The sequence below is a fragment of the Anopheles arabiensis genome, chromosome 2 (genome assembly GCF_016920715.1).
Source record: "Anopheles arabiensis isolate DONGOLA chromosome 2, AaraD3, whole genome shotgun sequence".
NCBI lineage: Eukaryota > Metazoa > Arthropoda > Insecta > Diptera > Culicidae > Anopheles > Anopheles arabiensis.
The window spans coordinates 22,928,543-22,943,648 of record NC_053517.1 but is presented as its reverse complement, the minus strand read 5'-3'; the positions used below and the strand labels follow the sequence as shown (position 1 = coordinate 22,943,648).

General features: G+C 49.2%; 1 protein-coding gene across 1 annotated transcript; it reads right to left on the bottom strand.

The window, feature by feature from the left end:
• Nucleotides 1-10,475: 10,475 nt before the first annotated feature.
• LOC120897316 lies at nucleotides 10,476-12,212 on the bottom strand. The gene is made up of 2 exons (XM_040302091.1): nucleotides 10,818-12,212; nucleotides 10,476-10,742 (listed from the first exon to the last, which is right to left on the bottom strand). The coding sequence occupies exons 1-2, from the start codon at nucleotides 11,997-11,999 to the stop codon at nucleotides 10,665-10,667; spliced, it is 1,260 nt and encodes a 419-aa protein (XP_040158025.1). The 5' UTR covers nucleotides 12,000-12,212; the 3' UTR covers nucleotides 10,476-10,664.
• Between the last annotated feature and the right edge of the window lie 2,894 nt (nucleotides 12,213-15,106).

Here is a 15,106-nt window from a genome sequence, read left to right as displayed (position 1 = left end):
CCACCGGCATTGACCCAGAACCGGGGCTGCCCTGGAGGGGGGAAACATGATGATCCTCTTTTTTGTGCTTTGTTTTGTCTTTGCTACCACAAGGTGCCAACGAATGGGAGGCACAAAACGTTACTTATGACACTTGGGCCGTTGCAATTCCCGGGGTTGTGGGGGGTGGGAGGTTGGGGGAGCTGGTGCCAACTAATTTGCTGGAAGCTGCTAACTGTGCAGTTTTGCAGTGTGTCTTCAAAAGCCCATCTCGCAAGTACTCGCGCCCCTTGAGGACCAAACGAGCCTGCTTCGAGTGGGGTTTGGGTTGGAGCGCTGTGGATGTGTATGAGATTGGACAAACAAATTGGACTTGAGCAGAGAGATGAGACGACCAAGTGCTTCTTGCATTGTACTGGGGCGGGCTTTCGTTGCTGGCCGGCAGCAAAAGCCGGGACAAATTAAGGTGTATTTTTCCTTTCGTTCTGGTGGTTTGGAAGGAAGCGATAACGATATCGTGAACTAATCACCTTCGAATAGGAGATAAGATGGAATTCAAGACTTCCTATTTGTAATTTATGTAATGATCGCGTTGAAAAAGAATTTCTGATCTGTGGTTGAGATGTTGTACTTCAAGGAAAGGGAAAGTCCTGAAATAGGGAAGGATAGATTCTAGGAATAGACTCTTTCTTACGGGAAATGAGCACAATGAAACGGGAATTGGACTCTATAGCATCCTTGTTGAACAAATCTAATAGGATTTTCCAAGGAGCCTGTCCAAAAAGGGTGCATTTTTGAGTCCAAAGAGTTAAATTTCCATCAAATGAAGTTCACATCCCATAAGAGGCAAGGAAGTGTCCCTCAACTATGAGAACCCCTGGAAAAAACCTGTAAGTTCAACATCACAAACAGTCGCATGGTGAGGTTTAACTTACAGGGTTTTCCAATGCCTGCGAATGCTTGCCTACGAATGCTTCCAGATGCATCGGACGGCTATAGACAAACATCTAAGACAGATAATTCCTTGTCATAAACATCATTTGAAACGTCATTATTCTTCAGCTTACTTGTAAAAATAAATCTACGACCGTGCGAGAGGTGCCTTTCGTCAATTATTCGGAATTTTCGCCATGGCGGACAAAAACATGTGTTTAGGCATGTTTGTACATCGATTTTTATCAATTCTTACTCAGGTTTCGGGACACAATTGTTGGATCAGAGCTTTTGCATCATTTTAGTCCAGAAAATGTCGATGTCACGCAGCTGGGGGATGCTGGGCTGGTTCGCAAACTTAATATCTAAGTTTTACCGAAAATCTCCTAAATTTGGCATAATTGCAGTTTCGAAGTTCTGCTGCTTCCTGATATGTTTGTTCATGTTCTTCAGGTACTATTTCAGCTGTTTGGGCGATTGCATCGACCTACCGGTCAAGCGAACGCAGCATTGTAGCCTCGGTCTACATTGTCAGCTTCCTTTGGAACCTCTATTCGGAATCAGGACTTCTTTCGATGCTTTGATTGTTGTCCAATAGTGCCAAGATGTTGTGGTTGCTGGCGCACTTATTTGACTTGTTCGACGTCTACAAACTGCCGCACGATGTCCGTTTGCGTCGTAGAGCGGTGCCGTTCTTTGATCGCGCACGCTTCTATACGAAGTTGCTTCACTGTTTTGGCCATCACGGTTAGAGTTCGACTGATAGAGGTGTCAAAATTTGTCTGCTGTTGTCTGAGAAGTTCAAATTTAACTTGCTTTCTGAGTTGAAGAGCGATCTTACTCATATAAAGATCAGAAACGTCATTAAATTGACTCTAAGCAGCACACACTTTCAGGGTGTTCTAGTAAATGAAGTTACAAGTGATATCCTCATATATCCAATTAAATTCTCAGCCTCTCCATCGGTCATATTCCTCGTATCACATTCCATATTTAACGATCATTACCCATCACCCATCGGAATGTTCTTCCGTGCGATCGTACTTTTCGTTTTACCTCCCTTTTGCTTGCAAATGATTTTGTCAATCAATATCGGGGTGACAGAACGGTTGCTGCTTGCAATTACCTGCACCCTGTGGCCTCTTGTTGACCTGCTTCGAGCAGCCTAAGGACGACACCTCCTTCGGAAGAGTTTGCCCGTTCCTGCGTTCTTGCGCCTTGCCAGCGAGGTGTGAGCGCGAATGTGTGTGATGAAATTATCATTCTCGCACCTTTGCCCATCCCGTCTGACGGTCGGTCCAATAAGACAAAACCCCAACAAAAAACAACGCATCGTCTGCCTTAACGATTCCACAACCGGCAGGACATTGAGATGAGGGCTAACAGCAAAAAACAAAAAAAAAACAAGGCACTCAGTTCCCTGGAAATCACCACCCCCTCCCCCTCCCATCTGTTATGGTGGCATCCATTCCCTGGTGGGTTTTAAAATGTTTCTCCAGCGCTCCTCTCCGGCGGTGATTCCGTTCGGCTATATTGTTCAAAAGCGGTACGAACAAAAATCGTGGCCCAAGGCTTGCGCGCGCGTAAAAAAGAAAAGGACGACACCGTCGGCCCATCGGCAGGGGGATTGAGGTACGAAGGCAGCACACGTTTATACGAATACGCGTTTTTAAAAATTCGAGAAAATGATAAATGATACGCGGTAATGAATTTATGAAAACACTTCTCGTTTGCTTTCCCACCAACCTCCCTCGTGGGCTTTCCTCCTCCCAGCCCTTATGCGCGGTGTACATTCCCTGCTTGATTGTGTGTGTGTCACGGGATTGTTGCGGCAGCGGAACAGTCGAGGTGTGTGTGTGTGTGTGGATGAGTAATGATTGACGTCTTCCAATATCGGGCGCTCGACGCTCGTTTGCAGCCGGGGCGAGAAACCCAGAGCCGAGGATTCCTTTCTCTCCGTGATCGGCCGCCAGACTGTTGGACGCAGGACGGTCTCGGACAGCAGGGCCTGCCAATAAAGCCCGTCGAACCAGCTGAGGGCCGTACCACGGGCGATAATGATGGTGAACCGAAGCGTGGTGTGGTGTGGAGGAGATGGTCCATTCGTTTGCAAGGTGTGACTTGTCCCTCTCTTCCTTCTCTCTCTCGCGCGCTCTCTGACCCAACCCTAAGTGGAGATTTATAAACATTTCAATTAGAAATAGAGTCCATTAATTGGATTTACACGCCGATTCGATGTGGGCCTTCTTTGGAGGGCTAAGGTATGCTTGGCGCAACACGCCAGGGTGTGCAAGGTGTGCAACCCCGTGCGGCCTCTGTGCACGGTTATTGATGGCAAACCGGTCAGTGTGAAAGGAGTTTGTGTGGCTCGTCTTTTGCCGTTTTTTTTTTATTTTGCTCAGTATAGAAAGGTATCGATCGTCCACTCATGCACTCGCACAATTGGCATTGCAAACTGTGGTTTATTGTGTGTTTGTTTTAGCACGAAACCCTACGAGCTTACGAGATAAAAACGAATCTATTGCCAAATCTAATCCGGGCTTTTTATCACGTGCGCATCGTGCACCAGCACTGGCGGCAATTTATCAATTTGAATTGATGTTTTCGCCTTTTGTAAGGCGCCCCAGCTTGTGCCACAGCTCAGCACACAAGAAGAGACGAACCCCCTAACACCCATCAGCTTTGCCGGATCAACATCATCGCGATCGCGATCACCGAATTTCACCCCTTTCGTGTATTGATCGTTTATCTTCCCGTTTCGGTGCGGTCAATCATGGGGCCAGTTCCTGATCTTTTGTGCCAGCTTCCTCAAAGTCTCTGACCTCTGCTGTCCAGAGCACGAGCCACAAGCGCTCGGTGATGATCACCCACGAAACTGGTGCTGCAGGCGCTGGTTTTTTCTTGCGTTTCTTTTCGGCTTAAGCATATTAGATTAAGCCACACAGAGCCACACACACACACACCACTTGATCTTGCCCACAGGGTAATTAATCTCTAGTCCGGCGTTTCGGTCTAATTGTGTACCGTGTAACGACCCCGTTACTGTGTGTGTGTTGGCTGTATGGAATATATTCGCGCCCGCGCCAGTCCTTCCCATCATCGTGTGACAAATTGACCATTAAAATAATTACCCTCAGGGTGTGTGGGGCGTGGGGAGTTTATGTTGCATCTGTGCTGCTTTCACCTACCCATTTGTGTTGTGGGCTGGTGGGGTAGGAGTAGGAAAGGCGAAGGGGGATTTTAGAGGGTGGCAGGTTTTGCACACTAAATCATAATAATCATTAAACGCGTAAACGTTGAATTCTGCGGCTGGTCACACAAACACCCAGCCCGCAAGGGTTGGTGTGTGTGTGTCGTCGGGGGTCCAGCAAAAAGTGCATCATTTAGCGATAGAAGTGCACTCCCTTTCTTGCACCAAGCCTTTGCTGCTCCACGCCAGCTTCTGGTGGTCATTATGTTAAGTACTTAATAATACCGTGTGCCGGCCATTAAAGCGGGCGGCATCGAAGAAGGATTCACTTGTTCGTTCGTTGGTGTGTGTTTTTGTGTGTGTGTGTTTCGGTTGATGTTCTTACTTTTACCACGGTTACAGTATGATTTGTGTTTGGTAGCAAAATTTACGCTCAAAGCGAAAGGATCCTTGTCCGTCACTAGACGGAACACGATCAGAATTGGGGAGGAAAAAAACCAACAACAACAACACCAACCAGCCAAAGATTAACGAGGACCTTTTGCTGTTCGCCACTTAGTGTGTGTGTGTGTAATCGTTGGATCAGCTAGCGGGTGAAGCGCGGAGCGGGAATTAAATATCGTGTCCCTTTGTTTTTAAATGCTGTGTGTCTACCTGCAGCAGGGTTCCTCGTTTCACAAGCCGCCGTTTCAGCTGGTGCGCTTCATTATTTTTATTTAAGTACCTTTCGCCGTACCTCCGAGGCTTAGGGGAGCGAAGCTACTGGCGAATTTGCACCAGTTTTGTTGTTGAAAAAACAACAATGTTTGGTGGTGCGGCGTGTGTAGGAGATTGTGTATTAATGGGATGGTTGGTTCACCGCATTTAACATCCGACGATGAGGATGAGTGCTCGAAAAAGAAGGGCAAAGTAAAGAGAAAGAGAAAGACAGAGAAAGAGAGAGCGAGAGTGAGAGAGAAAGTGAGAGACAGAGTAATTACTTAATCAGTAGAGTAGATGGTTTGATGCCAATGGAAGGTTTCACTGTACTGAAGCGTCGGGAGTTTGCCCACTACCCGGAGGAAGGATGCCAACTGTTTGATCCATTTTTGGTGGAGGATTTCTGCACATCTTTCATCGGGAGTTTTGGGTAGCTAGATTTAGCCCTGTTTACTTCCACTGGCTTCACTCACCGAGCTGGCGTTAAACGACGAACCTCTAAGGAGCTATTTTTTTTGCGGACGATCGATCGACGTAAAGTCGGTACGAAAGAAACAGCACACCCATCCGTCTAATTTATCGCCATGGTTGCTGCTGCTACTTCTGCTTGGTTTGCCCTAAAAAGCAGTCTTCTCCACCACAAACTTATCTCATTTAGCACTCCCCTCTGTTCCGTCAGAGATGCTGGGAGGGGGAGGGGCCCCATATGCACGACACCACAGCCACAGGGCAGCCGTGGTCGCGTATAAGCACACGCGCGACAACACAGTTGGGTTTGGTATCAATTATTACGCTAAAAGTGATGCTGCTTAGATACCGCTCCGTGCTCCGACAGGCACGCTTTTTTGTAATTAAGAAGTGCTTGAGTGTTGTGTGTGTGTGTGTGTGTGTGTTGGCCCCCTCCTTGGTGTTTTTCGGGCAACATCGGGTGTCCTTGCGTGTAACGGGCCGTTTCATGCCGCAGGCCGCAGGTGTTGGCGTCGTGAGTAGTCACTTAGCCATAAATTAGCATGAAAGGTATAACACACACACACACACACACACACACACACACACACACACACACACACACACACACACACACACACACACACACACACACACACACACACACACACACACAGACACACATAAACACACAAACGGGAGAACCAATGTTCTCGTGGTGGAAGTTGTGTTTGATATGGAGTTTGTGTCGGAGATGGTTGTTTGGAAAGTTGTGATGTTTTCGGAATTTTTCACCCAACATAAAACCATCAAACATATTTGGAGGTTTTTTGCAAATATTGTTTCTTTTCAAAAAAAACGTTGCAAAATTAAAGGCTCCAGCAAAATGAACTCACTGATTGTTGTATACAATCATCTGTAAAGGGCGAACAAGAGGGACTGGTGGCGTTGTAGCATGAGAGGTGATGTTTCGCCTGCCGGTTGGAAAAATGCAATTAAAAACCACACAGACACGTGATGGCACACCACATGTTCCACCAAATGTAAAGGCTGATTTGGTTGTTTTTTTTTTGTCGCTCCCTTTTTTGCTATTTACCGCGATTAATCAATGGCACGTCCGTGGTGTTTCACCACAAACAGGCGCCATCCATTTCCGCCTGTCGACACACGTCCATGGGAGAAGAGATGGAGATTGTTCCGGTGCGTTTTTCTATCGTTGCGCAAGAGACGCATGATGTGCGCGCTTCAAACGGGGAGATGTGTGTACGCACACGTGTTTTCGTACGCAGACATGTGTGCTTCGCCGACGCTCGGTCACATCAATAGCTTTGATTGACTTCCTTCAGAAGTGGATGTGTCCAACTTCATTTTTTTTAACTTTTTATTTTGTAGCAACACTTCAAAGGTTTGTTTAGCGGGCCAAGCGAATGCCATCCCGCTTGCATACCCGAAATGATAATGCACCCACTTGAGTGCAATTTCTTGCTTACGCTTTCCCACCGCAAGACAGTCCCCGAAGGAAGTCGGTTTTAAGCACTTGAACCAAGGCGGGGAAAGAGACCGCTCCTGACTCCGGTGGACGATGCGCTTCGACCCGGACCTGCCGACCTTCTTCCGGTTGTGCTCACAGGGGCACAATCACCAGCTGGTGAACTCCACAGTGTGTATTTGGGCTTCCGATTTCCCGACCCCGACCCCCGGTACACATACGATACCGTGTGAACTTGACTCGCTTCCACGCGCAAACGGTGACTAACGGAGGCTAACGGGGCAACGATTAGGCCCCGTGATTTACGCTTCCACTGGGACACGGGTAGTAGGTACTAGCGAGGTTTCGCTCACGCTCAGAGCTCATGCACGTTTCATATCTCCAGTGTTGGAAGCGTCGGAAGCGTCATCGTCGTAGGATAATCTTAGGCCTTACAATACATTCTCCCTCCACCGGCCGTTTCAATCGCTTCCTGCGAGTGTCATCGATCGGTATGGGAATCATATGTTCCTGCATTCTGGAGCAAAACAAAAAAAAGTAGAGGGAATAGGTGTGTAGGCGACCGTCCCAAACAGCGAAAGGAACGATGAGCACAAAGCAGAGCAGAGGAAGAGAATCGTCGCCGTGCGGGTTGTGCTCTGCTCCGTTTTCGACTCCTTAATATGTTAATCATTTTCCGGTGTTGAATTGCCCCGAGGAGAGTGTCGTGTTACTTATGTGTGTCCAGCTCAAGGGGCAGATAATGTTGCTGTTGACTTTGCTTTCTCTTGCTTAGGAGGCAATCTTCTTTAGACTAAAGAAAAAAAACAGTGAAGAAGTCTTATCCACGTAGGAAACAGCTAATTGATTACGGACGAGACAAGTGTGTAACTGTGTACGATTGCATTTGTTGCCTAAAGCCTAAAGCGTGTGTAACCACAAAGTGAAAGAGAACGACTCTGTGTGACGAATACACACACACACACCCACCATTTAACCTTAACAGTCCATTTCTGTTGCGGGTCTAATAATTGTCATCTTACAAAACCATACCAGCACGCGGCTGGGGCGGCATTGCAATCAAAAATCAATTTCATCTCCGTACCTAGCGAGCTACCACCGTTCCATCATTATACAAGTGCAACCATGTGCAAACAACAACCGGTGTCAGTGGTTCCGGTCTTTACAATAGACACACACACGCAGGGACGAACCCGTGTGTCCTGCAGCGCGGCGTCAGTGTGCCATCACGACGTTCGTTGGCGTTCTAAGCGTAATGTGATTATGAAACATTTATGAGTTCCAATCGGCTGGTAGATAACAATTATCACGTGGCTCACCCGATTGTTGTCATCGGAGTGGCACTTTTTGTTGTTGTTGTTGTTGTGGGTATAGTGGTTTTTCCGGCCCAACACCCAGATGGAATGCTTCAACGCCTCGCCGAAAAACGCCGTTGCCAAACAATGGTTCAATGATGCGAGGATAACCGAAACGGACGCCGGGCGCACTATGACCGACGTAACAGACGATCCCAATTATATTCTTCCCCTGTGTTGTGGCAAGTGACCACTTCTATGCTCATCCATCTCGTGTGCGTTGGCAGGGTTCCACAACCACACACACACACATGCATAATTACATTCCGGCTGACAATGATCGATAGCAGCGATGGCGCGACTATCTGGTGGTGGTGGTGGTGGTGAGTGATAACTTTTATTAAATTTTACAGATAATGCAACACGGGAAAGAAATAGAGAGAGAAAGCGGGGAAGGAAAATCCTGTTTGGAGGGGATTTTTCCTGAAAACCACACAAACTACACAACGAGATACATTACCGAAAAGGATTGGAATTTCGAGAGCAGGCTCCCTTTGGACGAACCAGCGTGACGGTCACACTGGACCGCTCACCGCGGGTTACAGCATAATGACACAAAGGAGGACACATTTTAATTAATCCACCTAATACTGACCAGGGGCGAGACGAGGGAAGAGTAGCACTGTGTCCACGGCTTTTGCTGGTCGACATCGAGTGAGATGCTTCACGGTGGAAGCAGACTCCGTTCCGAGAACTTAGTCACCAACGACAAATGCGGTGCCATTTGTCTGGTTTTGCGGACTGTTGGATTGTGTGGTTTGGGCTATTTAGTGGCCTTTGCTTGGCAACTGTCGACCGAAGGTGTCCAGTTTGCGGGAGATTAGTTTGATCGATTTGTTTGCAGGCTAAAAAAACCCTGGGTTGGACCGGTCAGACGGTGGTAATTAATTTAATTTCCGAAACAGCTCGTGGAACGGAGCACAAGGACAGTGCTTCTCCTAAGGAGCACGCGGGTAACTGGGACATCTCAATCCAAGCGCAGGCTACCGAGAGCATTTTAAAAATATATAATTCCAGCTTATCCTCCGTGAGGACGGAATGGGCCCGCAGTACATCTTAACTTTCTCACGCATCCCGATCTCAATTAGTTTACAACCGCAATAACAACAGCACGGTCGGCGTTACATGTGTCCGTAATTAGTCGGAAGCCGCCATAAATCTCCGTGCAACAGTCCGGAAATGGCGTCTAGGGTATAGAGAAAGAGAGAGAGGGCGAGGTAGAACCCAGGGCGCAGGCAAGACCTTCTGCGGATAGGACCGACACACACACTTGATTGCTTCCGAACTGGCTGTTATACGTGAACCAAGACGACACGGATCTTGAGGACAGTAGACGACATGGCTTCCGTTTGTGTTTGTGTGTGTGTGTGTGTTTTTCAGAACTAGGAAATCACCCAAAAACACATCCCGACGACGACAGCCAGCAACGATTGACGCTGGCTGGTGCTGTCCGGCGGGCCACACAGGACGGGTTGGGACCTTTCGGGCCCTGACACCTGGAAGCTGTTTTGCTGAACTGGACCTGCAGCGCCGCAAATCGTCATTGCAAGTGTTCCCGGAGCTATGTTTCGGGACCGGCCGGGACCCACACGACCTTAAGCTCCCCTTTAGCCCCCCAAACGGCGCAGTCCGGTGTGAGGGGTCATTAATTTTTCGTGCTGCCTTTGTCCAATGCTCGTTGGTGGTCCTGGGGGCTTAGCACGCTAGCGCGAATCCAATGTACCTGGTCTCTCTTTCTATCCGCTCTTGAGGTCTATCCAAAAGAGTAAAAAAGCGGTATATTATAGTGTGACGTCTAACACGAAAACAACAAATGAGCAATTCGGCAGAAGAGAAACTGGATGGATGAGAGATGATTCATGTGGCGGGTATGAACTTACGAGCGAACCGTTTTAGTCTCAGTGGTTTTATGTGCAGCACCTCCTCCTCACGCCCCGCCCCGAACGACTTCTGGCTGGCCCCGAGCGCGTCGAAGGTTCTCACACGACGTAATTAAATTATTTATGTTGACGCACGCAAGATATTCTTCCAACCGCTTTATGATAGTGGTGGGGCCGTGTTTAACAGCGAAGATCCCACTAGAGCAACACACACACACATACACACGCACAGGTACCTATCTTTAACGCAGGACCGCGTTTTTGGAAATGGAAATAAACTCACACGGTAGGGTCGTAAACGGGCAGCGTGTGCAGAAGTGCTGCCACGCACGGTCCTACCGGGTGTGTTCTTGGGAGAAACAACAAGAAACCATGACAACAGCAACATCACATCACCGCCAGACAACTAGATGGAAAACCGAAACAGGCGCGCATTTGGGGCAAGAAATTGGACCGATCTCGCGCTCACCGTTGACTCGCGTACCTCAATGTTGCGTGGAATATAGCATAACGCCCGTGTCCGTGTAGAGGGGCGAAGGATGGTTTAATTAATTAAATTTTGACGGTGCTGGAAAGTGTCGCGCAGCCTCAGTTGTGCGCCGTCGCGCAGCAACAACATGGTGCAAACGAGCGTGAGAAAGTACACCGTGGAATGGCTTCCGGGAACGGTGGCACATTCGAGAGGAGGACGATCATTCCATCGGGTTCGTAGTGTCGGGTGGCCCGTTCCGCGGCAGTCGCTTGCGGGCCAGATGACCGCGGGCGTGAGACTGTGAAGGGCGTGTAGATGGCTTTATTAGTTCGGGGTCAGTGAGAAGAAGTCGCAAGCCGGCTTCGGCACTTACCTGCAGCATGGTGGCCATTTGGTGTTTGACTTTTTCTTTCCCAGCGTGCTTGCGGGCCAGATGTCCCCGAACGGTAGATTGGAGCAGTGTGGCAGCTTGGTCCGGGTCCAGCTGGGAGGGTGCGTCCGCTGCAGCAGCATTGGGGACGATCTGTTTTCGTGCTTGATGGCCACGGAACACTGATTGAATCATCGTGGCCGCTTCGTCGGTGGTCAGTTCAGGTGGTGTCGGCTGTCGGCGCATTTGTTGCTCGGGAACATCTTCGGAGCATCCAAGGGAAACGTTGATCAAATGGCGAATATCCTCCGAAGGTGTGTACTGCTCGCCAACAGGTTCGCCCACAATTTCCTGCGCGATCAGGACAGAAGGTACACCGGCCACGGCAGCCTCCTCCAGGCGGCGCCGTTGGTGCGTCCGTACGGCCTGCTGGATGATCTTGGCGCTCCGGTCCAGCTCCTGCCGCCGGCGCGTATAGTACGCCCGATAGGCCACTTGAATACGCCGCGCTGCCACTTCCATCTCCTCCCTGGTTGGACCGGTCTGTGCGTACAGCCCGAGCGTATGCTTGGCGGCCTGCCGCCAGTCCTTATCCGTACCGGCGGCCTGATGCTGCTCCTTGTACGCATTGCGGAAGTAGTACGTCCGGTACGCTTGCTCGATAATGCGCGACGCTTTGCGTGCTTCCTGCTCGGTAAAGTGGCACTCCCGGACCAGCCGCTCCAGCACGTCACGCTCCCGGAACGTTTCGCGCAACCGCTCGTTGTCCGGCCTCGTCTCGAAATGGTGGTGGAACGCTTCGCGTATACGCTTTACCGCCTCCTCGGCACGCGTCGAATCAATGCCCACCGCTTCCAGCATCGCCACAATGTCCAGGCTAATGTCCAGCACGTTGTCGACAATCTTCTCCGCGACGCGGCGATTCTCGCGCCGGGCCAGCTTCTCCTCCAGGTAGTCCGCCAGGAAGGTGATCACGTTCGGGGGCTGGCTGCGCAGCACCTCGCGGCTAATGTCCTGCATCAGCTCCTCCAGCTCCGGCGGGATGGGTATGACCGCACCGGGACTTCGCTGACAGTGAAGCAGATAGTTCATTGCGAAGGTGTGCTTCCTTTCGAGTTCGGTGTCACAGAACTTGCGGTGTGACAGATTTGTTCCCAGCCGATGGGGGAGTCGGGTGTGTAGCATCCCAAAGCATACTGCGATGTTGTGGCGTTTGATTGACAGTTTTATTTATAGCCGTAGCGTGCGCAGACAGGCAAGGTGATTAGAATTCCGATTCGTGTCCCGAAATCGATGGGAAAATCGAAAGTGGAAAGTGAAGGGAAAATCAAATCGCCTTAAATGTGAAAATGTTCCTTACTTTCCCAGACAGCACAACACCCCTCTATGGCTATGGCAAGAGCAGGGCGAATTGTTGTCGTGAGTGCACAGCGGAAGTGGTTCCATTTCCAAGGCTCACTTTGTAGGAATTTCTCCACCGGGATTTGTGTGCGTTCGTTGATTCGGGTTTGAACAGAGGGCCGGGCAGAGAGATTCATAAATATTTATTGAACATGATATACTACACCGGGCATGTTTTGGACAATTACATAAACCACCGACTGATGCATGCGTGCGATATGAAGTCTTCTGGGTGAGAGCCGAACGACCGACCCGACGATTTATGGGAACAGCGGTAGTAACAGTGAAGAGTTTTGGTAAATATTGGAGATTTTAGTAACAATTGCGTAAAGCAGATTTAAAATTATTATCATGTTTTTCTTTCACAGAAATCGTACTTCAACAAGCTCCTGAAAATAAACTCCGACGCACAACTCCTAAGCGTATCCTTTTACAATAAGTGAGTATGTCTATGATGTCCTCCTCAGCACGAAACACACTCCACTTACAGAAGCAGAAGGAGCCTCCTGCTCAACTTCACTGATAGTTGAGTGTTTTATGTGATGTATGATTTTCTTCCATTTTCCCCGACTCCCCAACACCCTTCTGCCCTTCATGCATTATTGTTTCAGAACTGGGAGGACAGTCGCTGTTACGTTTTGCGGGATTCCGGGTTGGCGTGGTGCCCGCTGGTCGCGGGCAATAAGAACACCATAAATCATTTCCGGCCGAAAAGTCACGGAAAATGTCTTGTGTGTGTTTCGTATATGTAGTAGGCGGTGAGTGTATGACTTTCCATCGTTTTTTTTTTGGTTTTTGTTATCGTCTTCCCACTCCTCTTTTATTTCCACCAGACGTGAAACATAAAAAAGGCATTTTCCGAAATGGTCCCCGGAATGTCAGGTCTATCAGGGCGTCCCGTGACGAGCGCTGCAGGGACCAGAGGGAGGAATTGCGCGGAGAAACACGATGACCTTTCGGGCGTGAGCAGGTTATCGCACAACTTCTTGGGGTTGTGGACGCCAGGACCACTGTGTCCTGATCAGATTGTCCCGAGCACTTGCACAAACCACACGACACACGTTGTTGCTCCCTTTACCGACAGCAATGACAACAGTTGGGAAGGCTTTTGCGCGGGCCACCGCATGGTACCGCACGAAACGAAACGAGGAAATAATTTGTCGATTTGCATTTGATGGTTGATTTGAATTTTAAATCACAACAATCCCTGCCAATACACCAGCCAGTCAGCGCAGTCAGGCAGCTTGATACGGCGTGATGGTGGACGGGGGAAAATCCGCCGCACACCCAGGAGCGACGGACGCGCGACGCATGCCGTGACGATAAATCTCTCAATCGCTGCACTGGAAGCAATCGAAAGTGGATTCTAACCAGTGGGAGGGGTGTACTACAGCAAGGGAAAAGGGGCCGGGTGATTGTCACATTCCAGCGAAGTTGTCGCAGAGCGCTGCTGCTATCTTTGTCCTCCCCACCCAGCGGAGGGTATGGTGGACCTTTATCGGAACCACCGATAAGACCGCTCAATGACAGCTGAAGAGTCCCCTGGGGGGAAGGTAGGTCGTTTGGCACTGTTCCGGGGAAGTGGCACAGATTGGGAAAGGTTGGGAGGAAGGTGGTGAGCTGGAGGGTCCAAGGGGAAGTATCAAGATTTTGGGCAAAGTTTTCACCACCCGGTGAAGGTTTCGTGATTTATTTTCCTGAACTCTCGGCGAACCGCTGTTGGTTCGGGCTATGTTGTGGTGTGTAAAGGCAGAAGCCTTAGGGCGTTGGGAAGGCGGCTTTTTAGAGGGAAGATCCATTTGTTCCAGTGGTTTGTATTGTATTTGTCACAGCTACTGCCCGCAAGCGCGACAATGGAGCGCGAGTAATTGTGTGTGAAAGGTTTGAAAAGGTGATGCTGAAGGTTTTGGAGGGATCTTTCGAGAGCAAAAGCCCAACAAGTGAACGACCTAAAGGTAGCTTTAAAAAGGTTGGATTGTTCCGTGTCGTTCGCATGGTGTGACTTAGTTCAGACATTATAAGGAGATTGAATTACTTCTCAAGGACTTTTTGTAGTAACCGGTCTATGGATACTTATTCCCCTTTTGTGTAGATTTCATGTCAAGCTGGATCAAGCCACGGAACTCATTTACTGATATTTCTCCCGGGATGGGTAGTACTGGGATTTTCAGAGGCTCTGATATCTTTGGAGGAGATTCCTACTGGACTGACATCCTTATTTGAGAGGCATATTGGAAATTTCCAACAGTCAATTGTAACATTGGATTCTAATGTGTCATTCCAATAAGAGTGTATTAGAACCGCATCACAGTATAACTTATCGTGCGACATAGTCAAGAAAATGTGCCAATAGTATTAGATCCTCTGGAAAACCTCGTGTTGGAGGTGTTTAGAAATCACATGAGGAGTCATTAATAGATGATTTCGATATGCTTTATCCAGTCTTTTCCCTACAAAACTGCTCCATTTACTTGTCTGATCTAACATGCAGCAAAAAACTGTAACATTAGCCAACTTCTACAAGGGTCATATGAGGCATCGAGGCGCTCTATTCCTGCCCCCTCCTTTCTGCAACCGTTTTACGTTCCCAAGTCACAATGTCACGACCAGGCCGGTCCAGTGAATGGCTTCATTTCCGTACCGGGCCATCACGCCTGCTGCATCACGGCGACATCCGACCAATTACCGGATACCCGAAGGACAAGCGATACTGGCACGAATGTTTGTGACCAGCTCGCCGGCTCCACCGAGTGCGCCCACACCTGAAGCTGCGCCACCAAGCGTGTGCTCACCACTGTGCTATCTTTTATTGATTTTTTTTACGCGAATCTCTCTGTACGCAAATCTCTGCACGCCCAAGGTGTGGTTCGAGGACCTCCACGGCTCCTGGA

What these genes read in the sequence shown, in the direction of transcription:
- LOC120897316 (XM_040302091.1), bottom strand. Translation starts at nt 11,999, where the DNA reads ATGCTACACACCCGACTCCCCCATCGGCTGGGAACAAATCTGTCACAC. An exon ending in AAATGGCCACCATGCTGCAG is followed by an intron (nt 10,743 to 10,817) that starts GTAAGTGCCGAA and finishes CGCCCTTCACAG; the next exon opens with TCTCACGCCCGCGGTCATCT.